This window comes from Benincasa hispida, chromosome 12, assembly GCF_009727055.1.
Source record: "Benincasa hispida cultivar B227 chromosome 12, ASM972705v1, whole genome shotgun sequence".
NCBI classification, from domain to species: Eukaryota; Viridiplantae; Streptophyta; class Magnoliopsida; order Cucurbitales; family Cucurbitaceae; genus Benincasa; species Benincasa hispida.
In genome coordinates this window covers 63,744,634-63,764,544 of record NC_052360.1, presented here as the reverse complement: position 1 = coordinate 63,764,544, position 19,911 = coordinate 63,744,634, and the positions used below count along the sequence as shown (strand labels likewise).

At 36.1% G+C, this 19,911-nt stretch overlaps 1 protein-coding gene across 4 annotated transcripts; it reads right to left on the bottom strand.

Moving 5' to 3' along the window:
- Positions 1-302: 302 nt before the first annotated feature.
- On the bottom strand, positions 303-18,419 carry LOC120067039 (protein pleiotropic regulatory locus 1). 4 transcript variants are annotated; one of them, XR_005478906.1, is made up of 20 exons: positions 18,148-18,419; positions 17,933-17,957; positions 17,712-17,829; positions 17,229-17,307; positions 17,002-17,064; positions 11,098-11,179; positions 10,431-10,523; positions 8,260-8,323; positions 8,071-8,156; positions 7,885-7,986; positions 7,691-7,774; positions 4,614-4,674; positions 4,473-4,539; positions 4,295-4,372; positions 3,664-3,728; positions 2,925-3,002; positions 2,649-2,839; positions 2,074-2,131; positions 1,183-1,594; positions 303-458 (listed from the first exon to the last, which is right to left on the bottom strand). XR_005478906.1 is itself a non-coding variant. In XM_039018412.1 (17 exons), exons 1-17 carry the CDS (start codon positions 18,279-18,281, stop codon positions 2,667-2,669), a joined length of 1,452 nt encoding a protein of 483 aa, XP_038874340.1. In that variant the 5' UTR covers positions 18,282-18,419; the 3' UTR covers positions 2,354-2,666. The 4 variants fall into 4 exon arrangements, 1 of the variants encoding a protein (XP_038874340.1); XR_005478908.1 differs by lacking the exon at positions 2,074-2,131 and having other exon boundaries at positions 304-458; XR_005478907.1 differs by lacking the exon at positions 303-458 and having other exon boundaries at positions 964-1,594.
- Positions 18,420-19,911: the final 1,492 nt, after the last annotated feature.

The window sequence follows — 19,911 nt, the reverse complement described above, 5'->3', positions numbered from 1 at the left end:
TCAACAATTATAACGTACAACTAACTACAGGGACTAACAAGAAAAATAACAAATTATAAAATTTTATTTGAAAATATGACATTGATTTCATATTTTGAAAAATAAAAAAAAATGATTGAATTAATAATTAATTAATAATTTATAAATGTCATTAATACCCTCAACTCCAATACATTCTCATTTTAATTAAAAACATGCAGATCTTTTTTATCGTAACAAAAAAATATTATTTCAGGTTAAATCATAACAAACCACTAAAGAATAAATTAAAATGAAATAGAAAAATCATTACTTTCATAAATGCAGTCGATTGACCCTCCATTTGAGTACAAACTTAGTTTGGAGAAAGAGGAAACTTCAATAGCACATACCCAGTACTTGAAAAAAAGTACACCAACAGAGATTCTCCAGCCAGACGAATTTTTTGAATTAGGATCAAATCTTTGTTTTGAAATCGCCTAGAAAAACAGGATAAAGTTTAAAAATTAGGGAAAATTCAGAATAAGATGATGTATTAAAATGGCACTAAAAAATATAGTTAAATCCAATATAAAAAAAATAAAGAAAAATTTAGAACAAAATGAAGGTACAAGATTTGTTTAAAAGAAGGTGGGATCCCAGATGGGTGTTCTTATTGAAGGACCATAAAACTAAATAAAAGAGAATGCAAGGATTATATAGAAAAGACAAAAACTAAACCTGGTTTACACATACATGCAGTGAAATAAATAGAAAATATTGTTAAAAATATCGGATAAAAAGATGAATTACAGTGTAATTTTTTAAATACAAAAATTCTATTAGACTTCTAAAGCCGGAGAAACCCAAAATATGAAAGAAAAAAAAAATTAATCACAGTATAATTCTTCAAATATAAAAATCTCATTCGATTTCTAAAACTAGAGAAACTCATAATTATAAAGTAAGGTTGGTTGGCAAAGGAAAAAAAAGTTTACTACTGTGTAATTCTTCAAATACACAAATCTTATTCGATAATTATAAAATAAGACTGGTTGGCAAAAGAAAAAAAAAAGTTAATTACAATATAATTCTTCTCTATAAGATTTGTTTTCTTTTTTTCCAAAATCTTTAGCATTGAAGTAGCTAGTCTACGACTATACTGGCACCAAAAGAAATCGGGGAAATTATGAGATAAATGATAGGGAAAAGAAACCCACTTACCCTCACCGATGAAACATGGCATAAATCTTTACTCAAAGCAATGATACCCACCACAACCAAGTCTAAAAGCCGTCATGTTTGCCACATGGAACCCCAACATGTAGTTGATACTGCTTTGTCCCGACCATCAAGACCTCCCCATTCCTTTGACCAACGAGTCCTCAAGACTCAAACCAACCTGTCCGCCCTTTCTATTCTTCATTCAAGCGTTTCATTTCCCCCCCTCATCTTTTAACTTCTCGCTTGGTTTGAAAATATCTTCCTACAACCTTTTTCTCTCCCCAGTTCCCCGTAGAGGGCAATTGAACTACTAGAGAAGCCTACCTAATACCTGTAGGCTTTAACAAACCCTACTATCTTTAATTGTTTGTTTAGAAACGTCTAATTGCTTCTTCTCCACTTGCAGAGTCACCTATTCAACCACCAAAAATTTATACCTCTCTCAGTATATCTCATCTATGGTTGGTATAGTCGACCAACACAATAACTGGGGATGGTATATAATTTAGAAATTGACTGTTATATATAGATTAGATAATTGGAAGGGAAAAAAAAATTGCATATGTTATTTTAATTTCAAAACAACATGGGATGATAATTTAAGAGAAAATTAGTATCTATGTTTGAAAAAAATCTACAACACAAAATTAGTTACACTAGATATTCAGTTGAGGGCCTCTTGAGTATCATGAAAGATCAACTATCACGTGCAGAGGGAGGGTTTGCCATAATTTTGAAAAAAGTCTATTCTTGTCATATATCCATATGAAACCTAGAATATTGCTATATATCCCAATTTCCCTTGCAATACTATTTCAAATCCATTTTTTTTTTTTTGTCGTCTTTACTATTTTTTACTCATACTCTATTTCTTTTCCATCAGCCACCTACCTAGGATTTAATATCCTATGAATGTCCATGAAACCAGGTCGTCCCGTCAAAGCATAAGCTGATCCAAAAACACACTATTAAAAGGAGGAAAAAAAAAAAAAACTAAAATCAAATTACGGAAGTAATGGTAGCACTAAGTTTGGGTGACAAAGTCAAAGAATACGGCAGTGCCCCACCAATAGACAAATAAACATATTTGTCTGGTGTAGATACAAGGAAACTGCTTTAATCATTCACTGGAAAAATATTAGTCGAGAAAAGTAATTAGAACATCAAAGGATGACAATAATGATTCTACCATTCACAGAAAATTTGAATATCTATCAGAAAATATTCTCTAAAATTTCAACTTCGTAATAAGCAGAAATGGTACACTTGCAACAACTCCTTTAGAAAAATTGCCTAATTTACAGAGAATTCATAACTGACATAATTAATCATATATACGGAAAAAAAAAAAAAAAACACCTTGAAGAGCTAAGAGGTTGTTTCTATTCGTGAGACTCAGAAAGTATGGGAAATTCTAAGTCTACATAATTTCTCGATGCATACAAGTAACCTGGAAGAACACTAACCGTGGCGGGAACCAAGGTCTAGAATCTTCGGATATCTTTGGGTGGCTTGAAGTTGAGAGGATGAGTTTCAGGGGTAGCATTTTCATCCTCTTTCCACATTTTAATTGTTTTGTCAGCTTCACAAGTTACAAGCCTCGAACCAGTTATGTCATAAGAAAGCGCATATATACCAGCTTCACTGTCCAACGAGCCTGAAATAGTGGATTTGTCGACTTAAAAGTTTTCGATAAAATGCAAAACGAGGGAAAACAAAGTAAAACATGAAGAGATTAATACCAGGCTGTACAATTGTTTGCGATTGCTGAAAGTTATGACCACTCTTCCAATCCCAGAACCATAAGCTACCATTGTCACCTGCATGATAGAAAAAATTGTTGTTTTAGTATTAGAAATGTAGATTTAATTAAGTATGAATGTAATGGACATGAAATAAATACATTCGAGTAGAATATTTATTTGAATATTCACTATTTACTTTTGCGTACTAAATCGTCTTCAGAACTGAATTGAAATATAAAAGGTAAAGAACTCACAAGATAAACATGTTAATCTTCTTCAAAGATCTTGAGAGATACAGTTGATACAAGAAAATTCAGGAGGGATGTGAAAGGAATCTAAACATAACCAAAATGTATTGTGGTATAAAAGGTAAAGAACTTAAAAAGATAAACAAGCAATTTGACAACTTCCTTAGCTAATTACTAATATGCCCCTAATATTATGTTAATATTCTTATAGCATTCCTACCCATTTCGGAGTGGCTTTGACATTTGATTTTTTTCCAATAAAAAGAACTGGAAATTGTGGAACAGAGAGGCGTATAATAAGCTATTCACCAAAAGCAATTTCCAGCCATTCCTAGGGGAAATAAGAACCAAAGAACTCCAGGGAAGGAAAAAAACATATATATTCATATGTTTCAAGAAAAACAAAAGGCAGAGGCCAGAGGGAAGAGTGAACTTAATTTATCCAACAACATTTCCATCCAAGTTTAGTCAGGACAGTAAAATAGTACCTCCAGTCACCATAACACCCTCCTCATTGACAGCCATTGCATTGATTATAGTCTTCTGCTGAGAACTGAGCACAAAAGAGATACAACATTGGAATATCAGGTATTTTAATTATCTGATGGATAACAAACATACGTGCCTTCTTTCTTTTGAAAGAAACTAAATATTTGCAAAGCATGAAAATAGGCGTTACTTGTCAGAAATAGAGCTAGACTACTAAGTCAGCGGGAACAAGATAAACTTTAAAAATAAAAGCTTGCACAAGAAGGCTGTTCCTGGAATTATCATGCCTCCTAAAAAAATCCAGAAGATAGTCCAAATTCTTTATTAACTATCAATGACCTAACAACAGTAGGGTGTTTTTTACAATTAGTAGTTCAGTGAGAACAGATTTAAGAAACTGTTTTATAAAAAAAGATTCTTTTTCCCTTCTTTTCCTTTAATATATCTCAACTCAAGTCACACGTAGACCTAATCTTTGGAATTAATAGAGTTATTCTAGCCACTTTTTTCAACTCTTTAGGATGCATCCTAAAGATCCTAAAGAGTTGAAAAAAGTGGCTAGAATAACTCTATTAATTCCAAAATATGTTTTCAACTTATATGGCATAGCATGCTTGATAGGGAACTCACAGCATATTGTGCATAAACTCCCCTCTAGGGAGGTTAAATTTCTTGATGTTATCAGCTGAGGCAGATGCAAAACTGTGCCTGGAAAGGGGGCAAGGGATAACAAGTGTAAAAAGTGCAAAGCAGTGACATTGGAAGCAAATATGGAAAAAGTTGCTTCTTTAAGTTTGCAATATCATACTCTTTAGGATGCAATGCCATTGCCCGAACAGATTTCTTATGGTATGTCAGAGTTGTCATTGTCTTTCCTGCCAAGCAAATAAATCAAGTACGAAAATGAAGGCACAACTTAATGGTATAGTAGTAAAATGTATAAAATTACCATATCTGAGGTCCCAAAACTTGATAGTTGTGTCATGGGAGCCAGTCACTACTTGTGGGTCCTGCAAATACTCAAAGACTAAATTAGTAAGAAACAGGTTCTTATAATCCCAGTACCGTTTTTCTTCTCTTCTAAAAAAAGTTGTAACCATCCCATAACCAAAAAAAATAGAACATCTAGCCCTGATCAAGCAGAAATGAAGGAGGCATCAAGCAAGAAGAAGAACAACAACTAATGTTATGCAGGAACAGGGGGTAATGATCTGTGTAAACCCCTAAACTTGTTTTACTGGCTAATTATGTTTAAGTTCTCTTAATTATGTATTTAAGCACTTGTAAGTATGTATTATAATGTTTGTATTAGTTGAAATGTATGAAAGGTTTATTGTGTTTGTATGTAAAGGTTAAATGAGGAAAATATTGTAAGTGTTAGGAAGTTGTGTTTTCGGGTGGTAAAGAGCAGCAAACACTTGGTAAAATTTTGAGAGTTGAGGCCAAAGGAAGGCAAAATTTTTCTAACTACTTGGAGGGCAGAAAAATACTAAGTGTGGGAGGATGAGCTCTCTCGGGTGAGATAGAGAAAAGTTAACACTTAGAAGGAAACAGAGAGCTCTATGCGACGAAGTCATGTCAGGCTATGCAGCCAAACATGTCGAGTTATACGGCCAGAAGTCCAAGAAGAGGACATTATGGTTAAGTATGGTCCATGAAGTATGGTGAAGGCAATAGAAGAAGTTAAACTGGCTCTCGAGTGAGTCAGAGTTGGATGAGCTTGGAAAAAAAGTATGCGACCAAATTCATATGAGATTGGTGAGGACCAATGTAGGCGTTGTGCAAGTGGCCCAATTGCCTAAGCAAACACTCCAAGAAGATGCTTAAGGCAGTGTGTTAGGAGGGTCGCGAAGTGTGTGTTGGTCGGGGACTGATGTCGTGGACTGATGTGATGATGGTTAGGAGTATGCGATGATTAGGAAAGGGCTTAAATGATTGCAAGCCCCATGCGATGAAATTAAGCTGAAGAGTTCAGCTTAATCATTTGGTAAGTAGGGTAAGTGGCAGCCTTAGAAACGCTAATTAAGGATTAACATGCCCGGTAGCGTTTAATTAAGGCAAGTTTACATGCAAGCCCAAGTACAAATATGTGTTGCAAAGAAAGAAACTGTTTTGCCAAAATTTTCAGACGCCTAAGAGGGAGTGTTGCTGCCACTTGAAGCTCAGTTGTACTAAAGGAATTTTGGGCAAGCTCAATAAGAGTAAAGAATTTCCAACCTATTCAGAAGAATTTGATGCTCGAATTCTAAGGTAAGGAAGTTAAAGTGTTTATGAGCAAATTCTTAGGAACTTTAGTGAAAGAAATATGGAAATGATGCTATGAAAGAATAAACAGGCAACTGCATCCGAAGGACAAGTAAGCAGCTGACCAGACGAAAAATGCGACGAAGCGCATAGGCAATTAGCAAAGATTTATGCGATCGTAGACAGCGGGCATTCATCGCATAGGCACAAAGACATGTTTTCGTGACTTTACGAGCACCCGATTGCAAGGGTTGCCTATCTGGAGCCAAGTAAAAGGTAAATTGGCTAAGTATGAGCAATGCGATGAGCTTAGTCATGATGCGATGACATTACTAGTATGCGGTGAAGTTAAGTTTATATGTTATGCTCAAAAGAGAGTTAATAATACTAACCAAGGGACCTCTTTTTATTACAGGGCAGACACAAATAGAAGAGGCCTACAGACCCTTGGATAAGTAGCTTAAGACAATGAGTGACAAGTTTTATAATTGATTTCTAAATGACAAGTTTTGCGTATGATTTTCAACGCATAGCCAGACAAACATGTTTTAATACCATGATTTCTACAATACATGCTTTATTTATATGTTGATCGCACGATCCATGTTTTTAAAGAATGAGATTTCATATGTGAATTTAAGTTTCTGTAAGTTTGTGTCCTTGTATTGAGTTAGGATGATTTTCTATAAGGCAATTGCTGAGCATGAACAGTTGCAAGGCACTATGCAGCAACGTGAAAACCATGAAGTTTAATCATGTTCATCACGAGTATTTTGTTTTATATACATTGAATGTTTAAATTGTTTTGTGCCTTGTACAAGCCCTACTCCAAATGTTGGTACTAAAGGTATGACAAGGTACCTAGATTCTCATTATGTTATGGATCCTTCATATCGAAGGTATGGTAAGGTAGATAGGATCCGAATCAGCTCTACGTGCACGTATGACCCACATTATTGACATTGATGAGATCGAGCAAAAGGGCTCTCTCAATGAAGGTTATCAAGGATTGAGCTAAAGGACTCCCCCTCAATGTTCAGACAGAGGAGTAAAGGTGCTTTATAAGAAATAACAATGAGTTTTAATTCAGGGTTTTTATATGCTATGATTTCAATTTTTCAATTTTTATTTTTAAACCCTGAAAAATGAGCATGTAAATGTTATATGTAAGGCATGTTATATTACTTTTGTATGAAAGCACGTTTCTTTCCGTAGTCACTCACTGAGCATTTAAAGCTCATACTTTCAAATGTTTTCCTCCATAGATAGTGGTCGACGTCCCGAAGCCTCGTAGATCTGCCAGTTGGTCACTACTCAAAATCTTGCAAGCATTTTGAAGTTTAGGTGGACATTTGTTATGTTTAAACCCTAGTTTTTGTCTGTACATGTCATGGGAGAAAGGGTAGAACTTGTGACAAACTATTGTTATATTAAACTTAAGTCTCCAAAATCTGTTGAAATCTGTTGGTTTGGTAACTAACTAGCAGTATGTATATATATATGTGCAGTGGTTTGATGACGAGATTATGGAAGATATAGAAGTTATAAACTGCTAATCAAGTTTAACAAGTGCTAAGGAGATAGGTACACAAGAACAGGTTGGACAGTTGTTGTCATAAGAGAGTTGACGACTGCTGTCTTCACATTCCTTCTACGATTTAGAGGATAATCTGGGAGAGGGTGTGACAATCTATCTAAGAGAACTACACAGTACAAAGTCTATTGAAAGAAATTAACATGACCAAAATATCGAAAGGAAAAATAAGAGATAGAAAAGGATACCGTAGGACGAGTAAAAACTGAGCAAACTGTGTTATCATGCCCAGAGAGTGCATGAATTTGCATCTTACTTCGAATGTCCCATACCTAGAAGACAAATCTCATATCAACCATACTAAATTTCAAACACCAAGAAAGAAACTCACTTGTATAATACCATAAAATTATAGATCAAAGAATTTGGTAAAATAGTTTACCCGACAGACAGAATCACGTCCCCCAGTAAGCAAAACATCAATTGTTGGATGAAGAGCCAAACAGTAAACACCACTCAGATGACCATGGTAATGACGAATTACCTGTAAAGAAATTAATTCTGTTTCCTTACCATTTCACATCAAGGATTGAGCTCTCTAGAGATAAATGAAAAGAACTATCTAAACCTTATTCTGTTCCAGGTCCCAACATTTAACTTGTTTGTCATCACCAGCTGAAAACATGTAGGTATGCCTGTTGCTGACAGCAAGACCTATTGACAAAATTGCACTTTAAAAAATACATTCAAAACAGCAGTAAGCCGCAATAATATTAATTAAGCATTTATGCTAAGATAAAAATGAATAAGAACCGACCTCGTACTTGCTCAATGTGGCCTGTCAATGTGAGTTTTAACTTTCCACTTGCAACATCCCAAATCTAATAGATCAAAATTCAAAAAGAAAAATATATATATAACTGAATTTCCAATGTCGAGTTTCAGTTTACGCAGCAATATTTCTAATAATTAAGTTAAACTTATTCTTAGTTAATCTCATTTTCTGACCTACAGTAAAATATTACATCCTCCTTGGTCACTGAATTCAAGACTAGGGCCAATACCAAATCCTACAGCATTTTGTTGCCTGAACTTCAATTAAAATAACTTCAATACCATGCCTGAATGTACTTGAGATCAAATGCAAAACAATAATCAGCGTTCAGAACCCCATAGGAATCAGAGCTTCCCCACAAAACTCCTCTAATTTCATCCATTTTGAAATGCCTAAGAAGAGTCAGTTTTTGCCTTTGGTCCGTAGTTTATAGGGGGCCCAATACATATGACGAATTATAGAAGAAATGTTAAGGGTGGGCCCTCCCACTTCAGTTTCCAGTCTCTGTTTGATAGAGGAGTCCTTAGACTATTAGACCATTTGTTCCTACACCGCAGTTCTATTTAAAACAAGATGGGATTTTCTGCTCACTACGCTTGAATTTAGACCATCAAATTGACGACTGCTTGGTTGGTGAAATCTCTAAACCAGTGATTTAAAAAGCCCTCCTGGGCACGTGCTTAGGCTCAAGGTACAGATCTAGCACCTCACCTTGAAAAGGCAAGGCTCAAAAAAATAAGGTGTGCCTCAGGCGCACACCTTTTGTGAAGCCCCAAGGCTCAACGACCCGGGCCTTGGGGCTTTTTTTTTCTTTCTTAAAAATAGTCATAATTAGGGATTTTCCTTCTTTATTAACTAAAAATCAAATTTACTAAGCCTAAATGCAAAATTTCTTGTGTATAGAGATCCTTTTTTTCATATTACTATTTCAACTATGCTTTCTCTTCTTAATGTAGTACTTTTTTGCACCTTGCTCTTAAGCCCCTGAAGACTATTGTGCTTTGTTGCACCTTGAGCTTTAGAAAACACTGCTCTAAACAGATGGGAGATCAAAAGAAAAGCAAAGGTTCTGTGTGGTTTAGCAGTGATAGCTTTGGTGTGGGGCTGATGGTTGTAAAGAAATCAGAGACTTTTAGAAGATAATATCTCTAGCTTTGATTTTTTTTTTTTTTTTTTTTTTTTTTGAAGCAATGCACAGTAAACTGCCTCTAACAAATCCCTCCGATAACAAAAGAAAAGTTTTCGTAATTAGTCTTTTTAGGAGGGGGATTCCTCTTCCCCCAACCTTAGGATCTTTGCTTTCCCTTTAGTTATATACTTTCAGGTTTCTTTTTAAAACGAAGGAAGAACTATCAAAGAAAAATTTGAACTGTGAGGATAAAAGGTCAAAGGAGAACCACCTCAGACATAGTACATGACAGGACTAAGCAACATCCCACATTTTATTTTCCCCAGTTTGATGGTTTTGTGTAAGAATGATAATAAGAATGTCAATCACTTATCTCTCCATTAGGAGTGGAACAAAATACCAAAAAACTAAACTGATCCACTGGTGTGGTTTTTTAGTATAAAATTGAACATCTTGGATTGTATTTGGAGAAAAAAATAATTATTAAGGTAACTAGCAATATGGAAACACTTTTACTCCAAGCTTTTGCTGGTAGTGTTGTTAAAATAAATTGAAAGGCCTTTCATAGGGAGGTAAGAGCTCTTATAAATAATCAAGATATTAGTATTTGTAATGTTGCCTTCTCTTTCATCAGAATTTTATTACTACTCTCTATTATCTTGACTTAGAGGTGGGTGCCTTTGTAGTCTCCATGGTTCTAGCTAGAGTGGATACATAATCAATACTCTTTACTGAATATTTTGATTACAATGGAACGTCTTTGATTCATACAATTATGTGTACCAGCACCATACACCAATCTTATTTGGATTTATTTCATGTCATACTATCCTAGTAAGAAGAAACATGTTTCTACTCAAAAGGAAAAAAAAACTATCACACATAAATGTCACTTCAATTTTCATCTGCAGAAAAACTCAGATAAAAATTGTTATCAAAGGGCAAAAACTATGGAATCTATAAACGGCACCGTGACAAACAAAAATGGAATTCATGAATATTAAATAATTTTAAAAATAAATACCTTGATTGTACGATCTGCTGAACCCGTACAAAACCATGTGTTACTGGGATCAAATGCAACCGACCTTACCCACCCCAAGTGACCACTTATGACCTGTACACCAAAACAAGTGTTTGTTTACGAGCAGGAAGTAGCAAATATCACATGCAAGATACACACAATAATTCATATGACATGTTAAATCATAAATGGCGAATAATAAAGTCAACAGAAAGAAGCATATAAATTGGCGCCACAATATGCAGTCCTCAATTCAGATACTATTCTGTTACTCCATGCCATGTCATTTTCAATAACTGCTTCAGAAAAGCATTCTTAAGATTCTTAATTCTATTTTCATCTATTTTTGTAAAAAAAAAGGTATGTCAATTCAACAAAAGAGCCAAGAAAGAACAGTGCAGAAACAAGTGATCCAACATTTCCCCCTCCGTAAGGCAAAGGCAGCAAATGGAGGGAGATGGGGACCAAAGGATATTTATTGAATAAATTGCGGAATACTGGACGCATATATACAAGTTGAATTGAATTGGACCATAAGATTAAAACTTCAAACCTCATCCCACTTTTTTCATTTAAATAAATTACATCTGAAACACTGTTGATATCCATGACAATAAACACATAGAACAATAGGAAAAATAAATAAACAAACAATAGTAAAACTAACCCTATAATTTCTCCATGGAGCATGCCAAACCGGACGTGGCCACTTGCTTGGAATTCTTTCCATAATTGCAGATGTTGACATCCTATAAGACCAAAAGCCAAACTATTTTGGGTAAACCCCACAGATACTAGAACTGTAAAAAGAATGAGCGGACTTAAAAGGCAACAATTAAACAAAAAAGAGAGAACTGGCTTAAAAGCCAATAATGAGGAGAATGCACCAGGATTTTGAGGGATCGATCTAGGTAAGTAAAAGAATCTTTTATGGTATGATATGTCATATGTCTCAAAAAAGAAAAAAAAGAAGAAATTAAGGGCGTGTACTACAAAATCAAGAACTAAAAAGCATTCTACATATCATGCTTGATGATTTGACAACTAATTACATAAGTCCTCTAAAGAATTGTGAAAATTGAAAAAACACACCAAATCAATTAAATTGCAAATATTCAGCCAACTATAGGCCCCTAACCCCGGAAACATGAGGAAGGGAGGAAGCGAAGATTAAGACTCCAGCTATAACTCATCTATAGTTAAATTTCATACATTAGAAAGATTGCATATAATTCTGTTAAACCCCCCATTATTCACACGTGTAAAAGAAAGGGTAGAAAGGGAATTACAACAAAAATCATAAAAGAGGGAGGGGGTAATCAGGGGGATGGAAATTGAGGGAAATGATGGAGAGGGGAGAGGGGAGAGGGGAGAGGGGACCACTAAGCGGTTGAGAAATTGGTTATAAAACAGAATGGAGGAAGAATCTGAGGGGTGTGAAATATTTTGGTGAAGCTAGAGCAGCTCTTGGAGGAGAGATTCCCGGCCCCCTCAAATTGGCTGGTTCTTTGTTTTCCATTTTTGCTATTTCTCATATTATCTTCTCGCTCTTGAGCATTGTGGATTTCCATTGTTATCTTTCCCTTGAAGTATAAAATAAAAGGTCTTAGAGCATTGCTCTGTTTCTTGGGATTTGTCTTGTTGGGTATTTCTTGGTTACAGATTCGGATACCTAACAAATTGGTATCAGAGCCATCCAACTTGGGCTAACAAGGCAGATGGTACAAAAGCAAATCAAGGAAAGGATGGAAGCTAGTGAAAAAGAGATTCAGGAATTGAAGAACTTAATCGTAGGCCTTTGTAAGAGTACGGAAAAACCATCAGAAGATGTAGAGAAAACAACTCGATGAGGAAGGATGAAGAATCCGGGATAGTTGATGGATCCCGAAGGGAAAGTTGGAAGAGGCAGACTCCACATCAAGCCACGGAGCGGGAGGGATCGATAAGAACAAGTACAAGAGATTGGAGATGCCGATTTTTGCTAGAGAAAACCTGGAATCCTGGGTCTACAAGGCATAGCATTATTAGAAGATCCATTAACTTAGTGATGCGGAGAAGATGAAAGTGGCTGTGGTGAGTTTCGTACCGGACAAAGTCGACTGGTTCAGATGGAGCCACAACCAGAAGGCGATCACGTCCTGGGATGAATTGAAGAAAAGAATGTTCGAGCGTTATCGTCCCACTAGCGAAGTTAGCCTCGGAGCAAGGTTGCTATGGATCAAACAGGAGGGAAGTTATGAGGAGTGTGAAGAAATTTGTCACTTAATTGGCACCGGTATCGGAGATGGCCAAAAGCGTACTCACAGATGCGTTCTTAAACAGATTGGAACCAACGTTGCAAGCAGAGGTAATCAGCCAACATCCGTTGGGCTTAGATGAGTGTATAAGGGAGGCCCAACTCGTGAATGATCGTAACCTAGCCTTCAAACTAGCCCTAAACGAATTGGGCCTAGTTAGACTCGAAAAGGGGGAAGCCCAAAGCGGAATTAAAAATAACAGTGCAATGGTGAAAGGAAACCCTAAAGGAGCTGAAAGGGGCCCTACTCGCCAAGTTTCAATTTCGATTAGAGGGAATCCGACAAAGAAGGAGCCACCGGTAAAACGACTCTCCAACCGAGAATCTAGAGCGTCTGGAGAAGGGACTCTACTTTTGTTGCAATAATAAGTACTTGCAAAGCTATCGCTGCATGGTAAGAGAAAATCGAGAACTAATGTTATTTATAGCTACTGAAGAAGAGGAGAACGAAGAGGGGGAGGTCGAAGAGATCAAAGAGAACCTAGAGATGAATTCGATGGAGTTTAACAGAAGAGGCAGAAATATCCCTATGTTCCATGATGGGACTCTCAAAACATGGCACCATGAAGTTAAAAGGGGAAATCGAAGGGAAAGAGGTGATCGTGCTGATAGAATGCGGAGTGACTCATAATTCCATTCATCAAGGATTAATCGAGAGACTGAAGCTACCAGACACTAGTATGGCAAAGTATGGTGTTGTTATTGGCAACAAAGAATAAATGAAAGGAACTGGAATTTGCAAGGAAGTGACAGTTAAGTTACAGGAGCTGGTAGTTAATGTTGACTTGGGGAAAATGGACATCGTGTTGGGAACGCAATGGCTGTTCACAATAGGGTTCATGGGAGTACATTGGTCCAAATTAACAATGTTCTTCAAGGAAGGTGATCGGATAGTTATGCTGAAGGGTGACCTATCATTGACCCGAGCAAAAATTTCATTGAAAGCTTTAGCCAAAGTATCGAAAGAAGAGGACGAGGGGTTCTTGATCGAATTTCAAAATTTGGAGATCATAGATAATCGGGATGTGATTCCAAATGTGGAAAGTAAGAAGAACGAAGTACTTCCGATAATGATCCAATCTCTAATCAACGAGAATGAGGATATTTTTGAGGTTCCAACAGAATTACCTCCCAAACGGGAGATTGATCACCAGAATATCACTCAAGAAAGACAACCACTGGTCCATGTGAGGCCGTATAAATATGGGCATCATCAGAAAGAGGAGATCGAGAAGCTTGTGGGGAAAATGTTGTTGGCAGGAATAATCAGACCAAGCTGTAGTCCATATTCGAGCCCTGTATTGCTGATCAAAAAGAAAGATGGGGGTTGGAGATTCTGTGTGGATTATAGAAGACTGAATCAAATAACAGTGGCAGATAAATTTCCAATCCCGGTCATCGAAGAGGTATCGGATGAACTTCATGGGTCCACAGTTTATTCAAAATTGGACCTACAATCAGGCTTCCATCAAATTCAAATGGGGGAAAAGGATTTAGAAAAGACGTCGTTTAGGACACATGAAGGACATTACAAAATCCTTGTGATGTTGTTCGACCTAACCAATGTGCCTACAATCTTTCAATCACTGATGAATCAGATATTCAAACCGTTTCTAAGGAAATTTATATTAGTATTTTTCGACGATATCCTTATCAACAGCCCGGATGTCTCTACTCATGAAATGCATCTGGCAGTGGTGTTCAACATTTTAAGAGATCACAAATTGTTTGCTAATCAGAATAAATGCTCTTTTTTCCAAACTAGGATCGAATATCTAGGACATTGGGTATCTCAAGAAGGGGTAGAAGCCAATGGAGAGAAAATCAGAGCAATGGTGGAATGGCCATTGGCCACAGCCAAAGAACGTAACAGAACTCAAGGGCTTTTTGGGGCTTACTAAGTATTATCGAAGGTTTGTGAAGAGATATGGATAGATCACGACTCCATTGACTCAACTACTATAGAAAAACGCCTTTGATTGGAACGAGAAAGCCCAACAAGCATTTGAGGAACTGAAACGGGCCATGGTAACTATCCTTGTATTAGCCCTACTAGACTTCTCATTGCCATTTGTAATTGAAACGAATGCATCCGAATTTGGGTTAGGGGGAAGTACTCACGCAAAACTCTAAACCAATTGCATACTTTAGTCAAAAATTGTCTCCTCGGGCCAAGGAAAAATCAATATACAAAAGGGAGTTGGTGGCAGTTGTGTTAGCAGTACAAAAGTGGCGCCATTACCTACTGGGGACTAAATTCATGGAACAGCGGGAGGTACAACCTCAATTCTAGAAATGGTTGACAAAATTAATGGGAAACGATTTCGAAATACTTTACCAGTCGAGGCTTCAAAACAAAGCAGCTGATGCATTATCAAGATTATCTTTCACAGCCGAGTTATTCATGCTAACTATACTGTCACTATTGGATATAGAGCTGGATCATCTCCATTTTGAAGGATAACCCAGAAGGAAAACCCACATACCAATGGGACCATGGTAGGCTGTTATGTAAGGAAAGGTTAGTGATTTCAAAGACATCATCACTAATACCGTCACTTCTCCATACTTTCCACAATTCAGTGCTAGGGGGTCATTCGGGGTTCCTACGTACTCATAAAAGAATGTCAAATGAGATATTTTGGCAAGGGATGAAAGTTGATGTGAAGAGGTATGTGGAACAATGTGAGATATGTCAGCACAACAAAACAGATTCTTTAAAACCACAGGGGCTGCTTCAACCCTTACCAATTCCGGACCAGATATGGGATGATCTGACAATGGACTTTGTAGGACTTCCAAAATCATAGGGATATGATTCAAGAATGGTTGTCGTTGATAGGCGGGGCAAATATGCTCACTTTATAAGATTGCACCATTCATTTTCAGCAAAGCAAGTAGCATATCTTTTTATTAAAGAAGTCATACAACATCATGAAATCCGGTTACAGAGATAAAATCTTTTTAAGTCACTTCTGGAAAGAATTGTTTTCAATTATGGGCACGGTGCTGAAACGAAGTACCTCTTTTTATCCACAAACGGACAGACAAACGGAAAGAGTAAATCGTTGTCTAGAAACGTATCTGAGGTGCTTTTACAATGAACAACCAACTAAATGGAGCAAATGGATTCTGTGGGCCAAGTTTTGGTACAATACAACTTTTCACACTTCGATTAAGACCACTCAATATCAAGTCGTGTTTGGAAGGAATCCCCACAGGGAGAAGAAGACCACGAATGACTTGGTAGAACAACAATTGATGGCGAGAGATGCTGCCCTGAATGCTTTAAAAGAACACCTTGTGATGGCTCAAAACTGAATGAAGCAAGCTGACGTTCAAAGGAGAGAAATACAATTTGAGGAGGGAGATGAAGTTTATCTTAAACTACGACCGTATAGATAGAGATCCTTGGCCCGCAAAAGGAGTGAGAAGTTGGCACCTAAATACTACGGACCATACAAGGTCAAAGAACGAATTGGGGAAATGGCCTACAAGTTAGAGCTTCCACCTAAAGCAAATATCCACAATGTGTTTCATATCTCGCAATTAAAGAAGTTGGGACAGTCTACTCAAGTCCAGCACAATCCACCAATGTTGACCGAAGAATTTGAACTCCAAGTTATGCCATGTTTTAAGGATACGTTGGAATGGGGAGTTAGTTGCAAATGAATGGTTAGTAAAGTGGAAGGTACTACTGGAGAGTGAAGCAACATGGGAGTTGGTATATTTGATGAATGAACAATATCCCTACTTCCACCTTGAGGACAAGGTGCGTTTCGAGGCAAGCGATATTGTTAAACCCCTGATTATTCACATATAAAAGAAAGGGTAGAAAGGGAATTACAACAAAAATCATAAAAGAGGAAGGGAATAATCAAGGGGATGGAAATGGAGGGAAATGATGGAGAGAGGACCACTAAGCAGTTGAGAAATTGGTTATAAAACATAATGGAGGAAGAGTCCGAGGGGTGTGGAATATATTGGTGAAGCTAGAGCAGCTCTTGGAGAAGAGATTCCCGGCCCTCTCGAATTGGCTGGTTCTTTGTTGTCCATTTTTGTTATTTCTCATATTATCTTTTTGTTCTCGAGCATTGTGGATTTCAATTGTTATCTTTCCCTTGAAGTATATAAATAAACATCTTAGAGCATTGCTCTGTTTCTTGGGATTTGTCTTGTTGGGTATTTCTTGTTTACAGATTCGAATACCTAACAAATTCCTTCATCACTAACGTATTGCTATGGTCTAAAAGAAATGTACAGAAATTTTAAGACCTTTCAGATGAACCAGATGCCGAAACAATTGCTGAGCTTCTTCCCTGAAGGCCACCATCGGTTCTGAAAATAAAAGATGATATAGAAAGATTAGCAACAGTCCAACCAAACAGGAAAAAAAAATTAACTCATGCAAAAGGAACAAAAACATCAATTTATTTTTTCACAAAAATAAATATACTCAATGCACAGACGCAGAGAAAGTAAGTGATAGAGAGAGTGCTTACTGTGCATTTGGTTGCACAGTTGGACCAATAACCAGTGCATTTTGTGCCCCAGACTTCGCCTCTCTAGAATCACCCGGACCTGCATTACAGAGAGATCCACTCAACTCAAAAACCAAATAATTTGAAACAATCATTAAAAAGATCAACAGATGTTTGTGTTTCCTAATCTTTGTACAAAATTGAAGATAGTTAGATAGTTAGAAGTAGAGTTGTAGTTAGTAACTAAGCTGCCAACCTGCTAACTTCACTGGTAGTTAGAATCTCAGTGTGTATCAGCCCTATGTACTTAAGGTTTAGAATAACAAAATCGAAGCTTAATCCATACTGAATTCCACTTCCCGTCGAACCTATTATAGAGAAAACCTAACCCTGACCTATCCAGTATTTTGGCCATCAATGTTCAGGACAGACAGAATTACAGATGAATTGGCCTATTTAAGGATACAGTATAAGATTACAAGTAAAATGACAGGTGATGTATACCAGGAAGTGCGAGGGCATTGGAAGGCGCTGAAGTCCCAAGAGCACTGTCAGGAGCGGAACTTGCTTGGCCAGTAGGCTTAGTACTGGTGTTCTTCATTCCTCCGTACTCAACACTTATCTATGTATTTAAATACAAATAATAAAAGATAATCTCCATTGAAGCTAGAAAGAACAGCAGAGTATTCAATGGCTTAAAGCATGAAAGAAAGAATTTCACTAACCTTGTGACTGATACGAATCTTTTTGCTGCATTCAGAAAATAAAAGAAGACAAATGCACGGGTCAATCCGCTAGAAACTATAAGCTTTAAAGTAACATACATAAACATCTAAAGAAAAAAAAAATCAAACAAACAAAAACAAACGAAATGAACTTTTACAGTAAACTTCCAAAACTACGCATCGGAAAATCGAACTAAAACAATAAGCAACTGCACCTTTCGGGATCGAGAGGAGCGACCTGCCCGTGGACCGGAGAGAAAAGGTCTAGGGCTCTTTTGAGAGATTTGAAGCTAAGCTTCTTCAACGACTGTGGTTCTACTGGCTCCATCTCTAAGGCGGGGCCTGGCATCTTCTGCGCCGTCTCCGGCCAGAAAATAGTCAGTTTGCTTTAACAAAGCTCCGATTCCGATGTGCACTCCGGCGGAGCTGAAGCAGCAGAAGACGCTGCTCTGCTGATGAAATGGCGCCTAAACTAGTGTTGCGAACCCTGAGCCTACAATTGATACTGCTAGAACTCGTCTCGAGAATTATTGGGCCGAGAACTAAGCCCATTGACAACTTTCCCGGGCCGAACCCAAATTATATTGGCCAGCCCGTAAGCTCCTCTTTACATTTTTGGGCCCGATTAAGATTCTTCGGTGGCCCAAATTTCGGCCCATCTGTAAATTTTTATGGATATTTTTAGTATTTAAAATAGGTTATATATACCCAAAAAAAAAAAAAAAAAACTCTTAGGGACCGTTTGGATCGTATATATTATTTATTGGGTATGAATATTAAATATTTGAAATTTAAACGTCCATGCTTTAAATATGTAGGATAACTAATGTTTGTTTTTGGATATACAGGATAATTAGGGCCCGTTTGATAACATTCTCATTTTTTTCTCTATTTTGAGAACAATAAACGGGAATATGTTTGATAACTGTTCATATTTCCTGTTTCTTGAAAAAAAATAATACCATGAACTTATTTAATAACTATTTATTGTTTCTTGTTTTCAGTATTTTCTCCCCTTACATTTTTTTTTTCAATATTTTATAGTTTAAATATAACTCAATTATATAAAATAAAAATAAGCATGCATTAAAATATAAAAATAATTATCAAATATTTATATTATCAAATACACATAAGTCCCGATGTAAGATTAATAACAATAATATAATTGTTTCTCAATGAAAAATTTGTCCACTTCATAAACCGAGTTATAATGGATTAATAACAATAATACGATTATTTCTATCATTTATATATTGCTAAAATCTGATTTACAATATTATTTCTCGCTCGAGCCATTTGTTTTAAATTTTAAGTGATATAGATTCAAATCTAACTCAATTATATTATTATGTAAATGTCGTGGTTGTAAAAATATTAAAATGAATCTAAATGAATATTTTAGTAAATAACGTTTATATTTGGTAAAATTCTAATTCGTTTGGTATGTAAGACAAGAAAAAATATAAAGAAATAAAGAAAAGTAAAATAAAATAAAACATAAGAAGTCTAACATCCTAAGACCAGGAAAGGTAAAGGAAAATTTTATTCTGGTTCACCAACTAGCCAAGTCTAAAGATACATATTAAAAACAACTTTTAAGTAAAATAAAAACGAAACGGAAAAAACTATTTTTTTTTCTAATTTCTCAACTTTGACCCCACTTTTAGAAACGTTTCTCAAATTGTAGGAACAAAAAAAAACAGAAATAGTTATCAAACAGGTTAGTTTCTTAAAAAATGAGAAACAAAAAAGAAAAAACGGGAACGTTATCAATTGAGCCCTTGATGCCTATAAGATAAATAAATATGTATCATTTTTGTATAGAGATATCAAAACTAAATAATTATTCAATCAAATGAACATGTAGTTATAATTAAATTTAACTATTTAATATGTTGTTATATTGATTAATTATTTGTATTTAAATTGGTTTATTTAATTACTAAAAATAATTAATTAAATATAAATTAACTAAA